This window comes from Astatotilapia calliptera, chromosome 23, assembly GCF_964374335.1.
Source record: "Astatotilapia calliptera chromosome 23, fAstCal68.1, whole genome shotgun sequence".
Lineage (NCBI taxonomy): Eukaryota > Metazoa > Chordata > Actinopteri > Cichliformes > Cichlidae > Astatotilapia > Astatotilapia calliptera.
In genome coordinates, this window is record NC_137443.1 from 16,346,725 (window position 1) to 16,359,621 (window position 12,897).

The 12,897-nt window shown below is 36.6% G+C and overlaps 1 protein-coding gene across 1 annotated transcript in view; it reads right to left on the reverse strand.

Annotated features, from left to right (window-relative positions):
• Positions 1 to 320: 320 nt before the first annotated feature.
• Positions 321 to 12,897, reverse strand: part of naaladl2 (N-acetylated alpha-linked acidic dipeptidase like 2) — a 480,620-nt gene continuing 468,043 nt past the window's right edge. Inside the window, exon 18 of the mRNA XM_080297617.1 lies at positions 321 to 4,934. Within this exon, the coding sequence (XP_080153743.1) occupies positions 4,694 to 4,934 (241 nt within the window). The 3' untranslated portion in view covers positions 321 to 4,693. The remainder of the gene's footprint in view (positions 4,935 to 12,897) is intronic.

The window sequence follows — 12,897 nt, forward strand, 5'->3', positions numbered from 1 at the left end:
CTAATTTAGTTTGCTTTCATCTTAATAATCACTCTTAATAATAGAGCTACATTTTTGGTTGTGTTTTAACCATTTAGCCATATTCTAAACAAGCACATATTCCTACATGTATTTCAGAATTGCAGTTCTACTTTCATAAGTTTTCCGGTGTGAGTATTTTTTATAGGTGACAATTTCATGAACAGAGATAACCTAACCTTAATCCCTATTGTCACCCTAATTTGGAATTAAAGTGACTAACTTAGCTACTACTCTAACATTATTCCAGATGTTGAAAACATAATGGCACATGTAAGTTTACAGTTGCAGAAATGAAGGCAGAAGTTTAAAACTGTTTTTATTGCATTGAAAATTCAACAAGACTTTACATAGTGAAGAGGACAAAAAATTCATGCCAACAACCTGCATAAGCGGGTTAGTGTTAATATGTCATGCATAAGAAACCAGGTCATTCTAAATATACAATTAAGAAAAACAATAACAACACAGTGTGATTAATAATTGCAGAATGCAAATGTTGAGAATTAGAAAACAGAACATTCAGATTTTGTGCAAATTCCACAATACAGCAGTTTCCAGTATTGTCTAATTTTATTAAAAATATATATTTCACATTGCATATCAGTTTAGCCTAACTGTCCAAAATTTCAAATAAATACTGTACACAGTAGACAGCTCACAGTTCAGCCAGGTCAAGTATTTTTAAACCTGTGGGTTGAGACCTCTTAAGAGGTAGGGTGAATCTGTGTTTGTGCAATTATGCAATTTGTACTGCAATAATCATGTTTACGTGATATTTTATCCTCGTACCCTTATTATCTTGTCATGCCTGTAACCTTTTCATTTAAAAAAAAGTTGGTGAACCTCTGGTTGTTTATGTACAATGTATTAACAGACAATAGCAACTGCCAAAAACAATAATCCATGTACAAAATTGTGAAGTAATGATGACACTCTGCATGGCTCATGCAATTACTGTATAAACCAAAACTAAAAAAGATGAAAACATATGCTGTGAAGCAGACTGACCATACTGTAACCCATCAGACCAAATGGAATCAAACTGACCTTTTAGTTTGTCAAAATTGGATTAACTGTATGTGGTAGATAATTAGGTAATTTACAGTGTAATTAAATAATGTGTAGGATCACTCAATAATATTTGTGTCGGTCATGCATAGAGCTCAGTGACAATGTTTGAATAGCTTTTAAGGTGAGACCTACTTTCTGTCCATCTAGGACGGTAGTCTGCTTACTGTATGTTAAGTCTGTGACACAGTGACAGGATCAGTATGTCTCACGCATGGACAATACACAACACACAATACATTTACTTTACAAAGTGTACAAAGACTAATCAAACAACAACGAAACTCTTTAAAAAAAAAGGGAAGATACGTCTTTTAAATATTCAAAATAAAGACCTGAACCGGAGCAGGCATAACATGCTTATTGTATTGGTAGTCCACTGATGTGCCTGGTTTGTATGTAATGCACAGCATGCATGATAGTTTAAAACCTTTAGCCATTTGTAATGACTGAATTTTCGATTAATTACATGACATATGTATTATCATATCTGTTAACTAGCTAAAACAGCAAGCTAGTTAAAAAATAAAAATCTTAGTAACAACAATCAGTTTTCAAAAGTTGGATTTAACAAAATTCAACAGATGTTACAGTTACAGCTGTTGGTCCAGTCTGTTTACCACAAGCAGCCAGTCCATAATCTATAGCTAAGCTAGCTACAGGCAGAATGGGTTTTCTGTGTTTACTCTTAAACAATTACATCACCACTAAAACTTGTTTTGCATATAGTCAAAATGCAGTGTAATGCTACTCCAATAAACGATCGTGATAATCAGATATATTAATGCCACATCAGTAACTTATTGATGAGATTCCACGGTCAGTCAATTAAAGTTTTTGGTATGCCATTTAAATAAATTAAAGCATTTTCTCCTCTGATAAAAGGCACGTTATTTAAAGCATTCGACATTTACATTTTTTGATCCCTGAAGAGTTTTTTTTTCTTATCAAATCAGTATTGCATTTCTGCTTATTTACAAATTGGATAGTAACATGTGTAGAAATGATCAGTTTAGCTTACAAAAATTTTGCGTATCAAATATTTTCTAGAAATTGAGAGGAAATAATAAAAAAAAAAAGCACGAGATTTGAAAGGTTGAAATTCAACTATTTGAGTGCATCGCAATTAATGCAAAAACACTAAAACACATGAGAGAGCAGACAGATTATCTGGGGAAGAAAAACAATTGTAGTCAACACTGTTGGTATCTCTCCAGATGCTTAATTATTTCTCAGAACATTTTATAAGTGTGTAATCTGTACAAATCTCCAGTTTAATAAGAAATTACAAGATGTAAACTCTAAGCCCATCCATTACCCTCCCACCCCTTAATTATGCTACAAAAGTCTATCACATTCAAACTAATTTAAATAAGTCAAGATAAGAAATATTACGTATAAAATTGTTATCTTTTCCCCATTGCTATAATCACAGACACCACTATTACAAACATCATGCCTAACTACAAAAAACCTGAAACCAGTTATTTTTCTATTATTTATAGCTCATGATTCTTGTTATTTCAAGGATTATTGAGCTGTTGATCTGTCATTCACAGCTTTAGATTGGTTCCAGCTTAAAAACCACAAACCAGGATATACTATTGCTCTTGCTCACAACAATCCTCTACTTGTTTCCCAAACAATTTCACGATATTAATTAAAAACGCTAATGAAAAAAGAGATTTATTGCTCAGCTCTCCATCCATGCATGTGCAGGCTGTTAAAAAGAGCACATCAGCCTTAGACTCAGAAGTGTCTTGTCGTGTGAGCAAACTGATGCAGAATGAGAGAGATTGCTTGACTGTGATAATAATTAGTGAGAGAATGTGTGAAGAATAAAGAGACAGAGGACTGTTGTCACTTAGAACACTAGGAGTTTGCAGTATGTTGTGCACACACTGAGAAAATGGGATAAATGACAAATGGAGATAGAAAGCAACTGTCAAACAGGGCATAATGGTTGTAAACATTCATCCAGCTGCCATTACAGTGTGTGCTGCTGCTCATTCTGCTTTAAACTAAATGAATGTATGCTAAAATATTTCACTTATTTTCCAATATATTTACCTGATGTAGACACTGAGATTGTCAGCAATACTACACTGGACTGGTTTTCTGAGTAGTCAAACAGGATATCTGGTTCAGCTGATTAAAAATGCCTTTTACACTAACGTTGACTGTGTTAGTCTATTGATTGCCCCTCTTCTAATCTTGCATTTCTCTTACTTGTCTTTCTCATATGGCGTTTGCATGACACAGCCAGTCCCAGCTTTAAGCCACCATTCATACTTCAAAATAAGGATTACACAACCGCTTCTTTTCACCTGACACTGAGGAGCTATATTGGTTTTATCAGCAGGAGAAATTAATGGCATTGCACATAGTCATCTATGAAGACATATTTAAAACAGCTACCTTTAAGATCCTTTTTGTTGACTATGCTACAACATGGAAATTGTAGAAGAGCTGATTTTATTTGTGTTATTGTGTCAAGTTGAGTTGTGTTGATGCGCTTCATCAAATGCAGCAGACACTGCTTACAGTGTCAGCAAAAGGGTGATTGTTGGGTAGGCTGATACTAGAATGGCTTTTTGCTACACGAAGCCACACGGAGAGCTGAGTTTTAAGAATATTTCAATTTGCATCTAACTTTGCTAATGCTAACGTTGCATTCCCCTGCCCCAAAGCAAAAACTTTATTTATAAACTGTTTGCATCCTGAGGCAAAATCTATATTACATTCAATTAATTATTATTAATTCTTATAATATTTTTTAATAAAACAGAAAAAGGCCTCTGGATTAGCTAAAAAATATTGGCTGCTTTTTAATTAACCAATCAAACTAGCCATTTGGTTGGGCAGCTAGTATTTGGTTTGACGCCAAATGAAAAATCGGATTTGGAACATTTTAGGGAGCAGCTTTCCCAAATTTTGTTGTCCCAGCAATTGTGCTCGCAGTGAGTGCAAAGTTAACTGTTTTCTAGTATAAACAAGATTTCAAGGTTGTCAAAGTTACCCTGACCCAAACCATTTTTGCCCACTGGCTTTACAACAGCTTTTAGTAATGTGTCTACAGCTCGTAATCTTGTGCAGGGATTTGCTCCTGATGAAAACTTTTCAGGCACAAATTACATACCTGGTGTAAACTACTAAGAAAGTACTAATGCTGTTTATTACGTTCACTGGAAGAGAATTTATTGCAATTTAAAGAACCTCACTGTCTAAGCATCATATGCATGTATAAGCCCTAGTGTGTGTTAAATTTGTTTCAATACATTCATCAGTCAAGTCTCTGAAATGTCTCTCTACAATATGAACTGCATATCGCTGTCATTCGTTTGACACTAATTACTGGAGAGGTGTGGAAGTGAACACCTTTATACTTTACACATTGTAGACTGGTGATACTATGGAATGGCAGCTCCAATGTCTTTGAGCATTGTTTTTTCAATAGATGGATTTCCTATGACCTTAAACCTTTTTCAGGACTATAGTATGATGGGTAAGATTGGTTAGAAGATCAGCTGTCTTCTGCTATTTGCATTGAATTAAACGTAATTAATTTAATATGTGCCAGTTACGTCCGTTTCAGCAAAAATCCTCATTCACTTGAATAATTCTCAAACAAGTCCAAACCAAAGCACACAAGCCTCTCAGCTGACTGGATGGCCCTGAGGATGAGAGACAGAGACTGGTTTGTGGCGCTATGGAAAAGTACTTCTTTGTTTGCGGAGTTGTGTTTGATTGTTTTGCTGGGGATGTTGCAAGGCAGGACAGCTTCCCGAGGGAACTTCAAGATGGAAAACTGAGGAGTCTTTCCTGGAAGGCTGTATAACAGATTCCTGTTGAAGGACATAAAGACAAGAGAGTGTCACTAAATACCTCAGGCATGTTTTAAAATGTATATATCTAACATCCATACTAATCCGTTTTAGGACCCCCAGGCCTACCCAGTCTAAAGCTCAGTGGTAGGCAATAACTTTGGGAACTTTGGTGCAGACAACCATATTCACTGAGTAAAATCAGTCACTTCTTTTTCACCGATTCAGGAAGACAACAGAAACATCAGCATTCACCATCAGTGGTTAATTAAACATAAAAAGTTACAGGGGTTGCTGAGCTCATTCTCTATAGAGGAGCAGCTGCTGTGCATTTATGCATTTAACATGAAAACGTGTGCATGAATAGTCATGTGATATCTTCAGGTGTTTCGTGGAGAATACGTCTGAAATGCTGCTATGTGCACCTTTAGTTTATCTGAAGTTACATCTAAGTTCATAATAGCAGAATGTAGCACGACAATTAAATTAAATTAATGATTACATTTATCCAGTATGGCAGTTTTATTTGTGAAGCACATTTCATATTTGTATTTTTCAAAATGCAAAAAGAAATAATAATAATAATAAAAGCAACAGCCATCAAAACAATAACCTTTTTACAACAAATTAAAAACTGAAAAAGACAGGCAGTAAAGAGGCGTTCTGTGAGTTAGTCTTTCAAGTAATTCCGGTTTAGTTAAAGGCATAAAATCTTTTTAACATGGATATAAATTTGGTAAAAGCGGGAGCAAGCCCATTAAAACTCCAAATGCTAGTTACATACATAATGTAATGTTCTATTAATTCTAGATGACTGCCAGATGTACTGGATTTTTAACATCTGTGTTGAACAGTAACAATGAAATGGAGCACTCATTGTGCTGACAGCTCATATTTTTTTCATATATTTTCATAAGTCTTTATAGGGACACACAGAGTAAGCATAACAACATAATGCTGTTTTATACTTGGCACAGGGTTTTTGTTTGATTTGTTGGGAAAGATGAAAGAGATTCCCTGGGAACAGAAAAGCTCATTGCCATCAACACCACAGAGCTCTACCTCATGTGATATCGTGGATCTGTGTATAACAAGATGGCACTTTAGGCCGGCCCATTTTGCATGTCATGTTTTTGCATTTTTGCGAGAAGTCACGACAATAACAGAATTATCAAATGTTTTGTCACATGAAATTCATTAGCGTACTATAAAACACAAACTACTGTCCTTAAACAATTGCATTCTGTTTCTCTTTGTGGTTTTGTCACATTTGCTACTCGCTGCCACACACCTAAAGCAAAGCATGTATATAAATAGAGATGAGCCTTTGAGGGTAGCAGAATACTCATTTGTAGGTCAGAAAGGCAGTGACTGCGGAGTGTTGCGCTCCTCGGGGCTCAAGTACATTGATTTCTCTTAAAGTGGCTGAACTGCCAGTCTCAAAAAGTAAATGGAGTGATTCTTCATGTGTTAAGACACAGGTCGTGGGCTGCAGGGTGTGAAGGAGCATTGACCTTCAGTACACAATTTAGACTCAAAGTCAGAGTGCTATGAAGATTCTGTATCTGCTCTACAACATAAAACCAGTATATGACACCAGTGACGCTTCTCCTCCAAGTTAAGGATGGTTAGGTGCAATATTTACAAAGGTACAATAGGGTCATAGAATATATGATACATGGAATATCAAAATGTAAAATTTGGCTCCTGCATGTGAGACACTTTGATATATTCCAAAGATCATTGGAATAGGTGTCAAAATATTTGGCAGTGACTTAGTATGAAAATCTGGCCAGCAATAACTACTCTACTACTAAACGAAACTTTCCTTTCAAGTCAATTACAACCTCCCTACTTTTAAGATTAGAAATAAAACGATTCCTTTGTGAGTTTAGTTAGGGCTGGATCAGATTACCCTGAGCCACCCGTGATCATGCTGCTATAGGCTCCGGCTGCTGGAGGCCCTCCAATGATATATTTTGTCTCTCCTCTCTTTTGCACTTTACATACTTATATTCCACTAGTGCATATTATATTAACTTTGTGTTATTATCTCTCATAGTTTGTTTTTTTCCCCCCTCTTTTTTGTATGTCAGTTCTTTGTGTTTTCCTCTTTTCCCTTACCCCTACGGATTCAGGCAGATGGTCACCCTCAAGAGACTAAAGGTCTTTTTTCTAATTCTTTGTCTCCAAACGCTTGCTCATAGAGGTCTTTGAGCTTTTATCTTTAATGTTGAGGGATTACTTTAAAATATAAAGCACAGTGAAATTACTTTTGTTGTGATAAACTGAGGGGATTTTGCATTGCCAAAAAAAAGTGCAAATATGTAGATGGCAATGATAGTTCATGTGCTACTCAGTCTGTGGGGTAGTATACTGCATTATCCAGAAAGCCAAAATCAGGAAGTTCTACATGCTGCAAAAATTGCACATTTGTTGAAATTGAAAAGTAAAAAAATAAAACAAACAAACAAAAAAAACCAAAACCCCAACAATATAAAATGTAGTAATAAAAAACTATGATATTAAAAATGTATTTATGCATAAGATGTGTTATTTAATTTTTAGTTATCATACTTTTTTGTTTTGTCTTGTTATTTGGAAGCATTCTCTAATGCAGTGATAGAAGTTAAATTGGCAGAGAAGTTAAAATAATTGTGCATATGATGTGTGGAGATTGCCCTGCACTAACTTTAGATTTGTGTCCTGAGTTTGATGTTTTAATATCAACATTGCAGCTTTATGTCTATATGAGCTGCAGGCCTTTTCTTTTCAATGTACTGTACCCCATGAGTGGCTGTGGAAGGGAGGGAGTGTAAAAGTCTTTCCTCCTCTGGAGGAATTCGAGATCTGAGTGATTCATATAATCCTTAATCACAGTTAGTACCGCCACCTCCTTTCGTGTCCCAGTGATATTACAGTCAAAATAAACTTGAAAGCCAACATCAATCAGTTACAGTTCCACCCAAGTCTGATGCTTTGCAGTTGGTTTAATCGGCCAGTCAGTGGGGGTTACTGCATGTAGTGCCTCAGATAAATTCTACTTAAATCAACACCTGGGGTATAAATGTAACATGAGTGAATGGAAAGAGGAAGTTTGACTGGACTCGACTGATGTTTCACTCTTACCATTGCCGATGCCGTTAGAAGGAGTCAAAGTTGTCCTACGCATAACTCAACACGTTTTCCCAAAGTTAAAAGATCATGTAAGGGTTTTACCTGGAATGTACTTTTTGGCTTAAACATTGAAAGCATCTTAAGTCTGCTCACAGCATTAAAAGGATATTCCAAGTGTTGACTCGTTCATCATGTTCATTAGTAAAGATAAATACTCTCCCAAAAGCTCTTAACGTTCAATTTCACCAGCATAGCAAATGTATATCTGACAAACATTTTTCCGCCCAGTTTTTAGTTCACATCACACTTATGTTATGTTCTATGTTGTTATTTTAATGAGACCTTTCCAGTTGTTTTGCCTCCGAGTTCCTCCACATTGGTATTATGATTAGTTTTATTTCAATTAATGTATGATATTGTAAGCACAGCACATTGCCACAGGTGTATAAAATCAAGCACCTACAGTAGCCATACAGTTTTACTTACAAACATTTGAGAAACTGTGAGCTGTTCTAAAAAGCTCATTACCCTCTTAGATAGTCTTTGATCAACTGTAAGTGATGACACATCCAAGGAGGCAGAAGTGTTTGACAGAGTGGGCTTGCCCAGTTCTGAGGGACATTGGCATAAAATTTGCCACCACTCTACTGAATCAGAGTTCCAAACCACAGCACAAAGGCCGTAAACTGGGAGCTTTATGGCATGGACTATCATGGCTGAGCTACTGGATTTTCGTACTTCTGAAAGCCCTGAAAAAAAGAATTGGTTTTAGAAACTATCAGCTGATGGATTCCCAGAACTATATACGTAAAGACAGAAACTGGGAAAGATGAAGTGTCCTATCTGTCAAGTATCTCCAAAAACTGTTTCTGGATGTATCTACAGAACTGGGTTTGGTTTAGTGGTCACCAGATATTGATTACAATTAGATTTTTTTTCTATTGTCTGTAGTATTTTATATTGTAACTATATAACACTCACAGACAGTATAAAAGATGCATGTAGCTATGTGACATCATCCACTATAGTCCTGTCTTAAGGCCTTGAGTTTAGGACTGTCTTTACAAAAAATGGATGTAATGAAGAACGGTGGGTCTGACTGTAAATTTATTGGCTATTCAGAATCAGAATCAGAATACTTTATTAATCCCGAAGGAAATTAGGACTTTTGATCAACAATAAATTAGCCAGATAACTTCCATTAGTGAAAATGGTAAATGGCCTGTATTTGTATAGCGCTTTACTCGTCCCTAAGGACCCCAAAGCGCTTTGCACATCCAGTCATCCACCCATTCACACACTGGTGATGGCAAGCTACATTGTAGCCACAGCCACCCTGGGGCGCACTGACAGAGGCGAGGCTGCCGGACACTGGCGCCACCGGGCCCTCTGACCACCACCAGTAAGCAACGGGTGAAGTGTCTTGCCCAAGGACACAATGACCGAGACTGTTGGAGCCGGGGCTCGAACCAGCAACCTTCCGATTACAAGACGAACTGCCAACTCTTGAGCCACAATCGAAAAATAGCATAACAAAACAGACTTAATTATTTATTTAGGATAACCAAAATAGGTGACTGAGCCCATAAACTGAGCAGGAAAGTGTTCACAGAGGAGACGTCAGAAAGCTGTGTTTCTCTAGACTTGGGACTGAAAGTCTTTTTGCAGCATCTTGCGGCCTTCATATGGAATACACGTTTTTAGGCTCCTATGTACTGGTTTAATTTTTCAGATCCAGAAGCTACGTCCATGTGTCCATGATCACAATCTGCCCTCAGGCTGTGTTGCAATAATAATACAGCAAAACCAGGAAATTCCAAAAGGCTCAATCCCAAATTTCTTTAATTCAGATTTTTTTTTTAATTTCTTCAAAAAAAGACATTTTCTCCTTTTAATTTTGAGACTATCAGCTGTACTGTACATGTTGGTTTTCCTCACGTTACGCTTTTTTATATTGATTAAACCTTGTGTTACTGGAACAGATTTTCCTCTTTGGTATTACATGCCTTTCACTGTCGCTGGTGATCCTTGTAGTAATTTAATCAGAAGAGGTGGAATCCTTTTCTCTACAACCCAAGCAAAAAAACATCACACCAAATATAAAGTTCAGAATTTTTGCATGTGCGGTTGCAAGAGACAAACACACACTTTGAGTTTAAGGCTGCAGGACTTCACAGGCCTCCCAGTGATAGTGTGCGCACATTTGTGGTTATTATCACTTCTGTTAACAAGGAGCCGGGTGTCATTATCCTGCATGTTAATGGAAAAGACATTACAAGTGCTTTAAGAATAAACAGCAAAGTGAACAGAATGAACAGAGTTAACCTGTGCATCAATTCTCCAGCACTTTAGTACGTAAGTATTTTCATAATGCAGCTATTGTAGACGTTATTGACTTAAGGTTCATGGTTTAAGATTGTCCTCATTTTATGATTATAGGAGACGTTTTTTCTTACACAGGAGTTTGTGTAAAACACACACACACACACACACACACACACACACACACACACACACACACACACACACACACACACACACACACAAATTGCAATACAGATTAGAGAGAAAAGAGTATCACAAGAAGCACAGTTAAAGTGTTATCCAAAGTGCTTTTCCGTGAGCATAGTAAAAGCAATAGAGTGAATGACAGATGGACTCCATTAGTTTATCCATGTAAGTCTCTCAAAAGCCAAATCTAAAGTCACTATTGCAAATTATCTACAGGCTAGATGGTTCAGATTATCTGCTATCGCATTAAATTCAGAAGGACCTGCTTTTTTTTTAAAATGTCCACACAATTTGTCTCCTTTTGAGTATATTTTAAGATACTAGTATCTTTTAAGAACACTTACGGGCCAGTTGTTAAATTTCCAAACAATGCAACGTTATTGGCTATTTGTACAGCAGCAACCTACACAACCAAAAAAAAAAAAAAAAAAAAGAGTCTCAAATTCAAGGACAGTTCTGTAAAATAATTACCTCATCTCAGAATAATGAAAAAGGTATTTGTCTTTGGACTGTTTAGCTCAAGCATCAACATGTAATTCACACTGAAGTTTGTTATCGAGGGTAATATCTAAATAATTGTACCTCTGCAACCGCTGAGTGTGAGCTCCAGTCATCATGTTGGACACATTTAGGTGGAGCAAAGAATTATTACAGTGAGTCATCAAGTCTAGACCATCATGATACACTTCCTTCCCTTAGAAATATAGTCAAAGAACAGAAATATTAAGCAAATGTTAAGGTGTGTGTTGTGTTATTGTGGTAGAGCTGTGTTTGGGGATTTTTTTGTGATGCATACACAGCAGCATTCTGCTACAAAGTAGCGGTTGCAGTTGCAAATTAGTTGGATTATCAATTGGATTAAAAATTATGCCTAGAGTTGAACATAAGCCCACCCTCTTTGCCAGGGCTAATCATTATCCTGGATTTCTTTCCTGTTTCAAGACCAAGTTCATTTTTGAACTGAGACGACATAAGGCTGCACTAACTTCCCAAATTCTCAAATGATATTTTATAGCAGAAACACAGTGTATGGAATTCAATGGCAATTTAATGCTTATTCCATCTTTCTATGTGAAAGCAACACTCTCATACAAACAAATCACAGACATTTTTAAGACTTAGTTAGCATTACTGCCTCACTGAGCAGACAAAATGTCCTAATTATGTGTTTCGGTTGCATATAATGCACCTCATGTTGTCAAAGTAAACATTTTAAAGACTGTTTAGCACTCTTAGACTAATAGTCTTAGTCCTGTGAGTGAATGGTAACTTCCTTTATAAATGAGTGCTATTAAGCCTTAATGCTTTCCAGGCATGATGGAGCAGCTAATTTTAGCTTGGATGCTAATGGCAGTCTAGAACAATTAACATGTCTATTACTGCCATAAACTGTGAATAACACTGAACAGCAGAAGCCATTTATTCTGTTGGAATCTAGTGGAAAAGTAGACAGCTAAAGAGGTGTCGGGGGGAGACAGTGTACACCCCAGACACTGTGTGGATGCTAAAATCAAACATCACTGAGGTGTTACTGTTACGAGACAGAAATATAGTTGGCGAGAAAAGTCCTCACTATCAGTCAAGGTCAGCTGTCTCCAAGTAAATGTAATTTGATATGATTCATTGTGTTTATTCTTAAGCTGGACAGTTTGACTAAAATAAATTCATCAATTAATCTAGGAGCGCTCACTTTCTTGCACATGCACTGAGCAGAGCCAATGAATTACTGCTGCTCTGCCCTGAAAAGCTGCCGCCTGGGAAAAAAAGGGGGTGAAAAAGGAAAATCAAACACTGTGGATTGTAAATTATTCCCCTTTTCACTTTTTTTGTCAGAAGGAATAAATATGTGTGAAATACTGTGAAGCAAGTTTTATGTTGCATTATTGCTGTTCTGCTCCATATGTATAAGAACTTGAAAAAGAAGTGGATCCACTCAATCCAAGATACATGGCTAATGGGGATTTAAATCATGCCTGCCCAAATGAGGAACTGCATGTGATTTAGAGACTGTGTAAAATTATTAGTGTGAGGGTTACTTGTATGTATATTCTTCTTGGATGGTCTTCTAAATTTGTAGCTTTTTGTTGTCCTGCTTTACAATGTGATCACTAGTCAAAGGTCCAAAGTGGGGGTGTAATCAAAAGCTTTCTGTATATTCTCCCCCTGAAGGGAGGAATATGAAATCGGTTCCTTTTCTTTGTCTGTCTGTCTGTTGGGAGTCTAGGATCCACAGTTTTCAAGATATCATGTTCAAATGTTCTCTGAAGGAAGATACCAATAAAAGCTCGGGCTGATTTAATTTAGGTGAAAACTAGGTCAAGGTCACGTCCTTATCGCGCTTGTTTGATTTGTATCT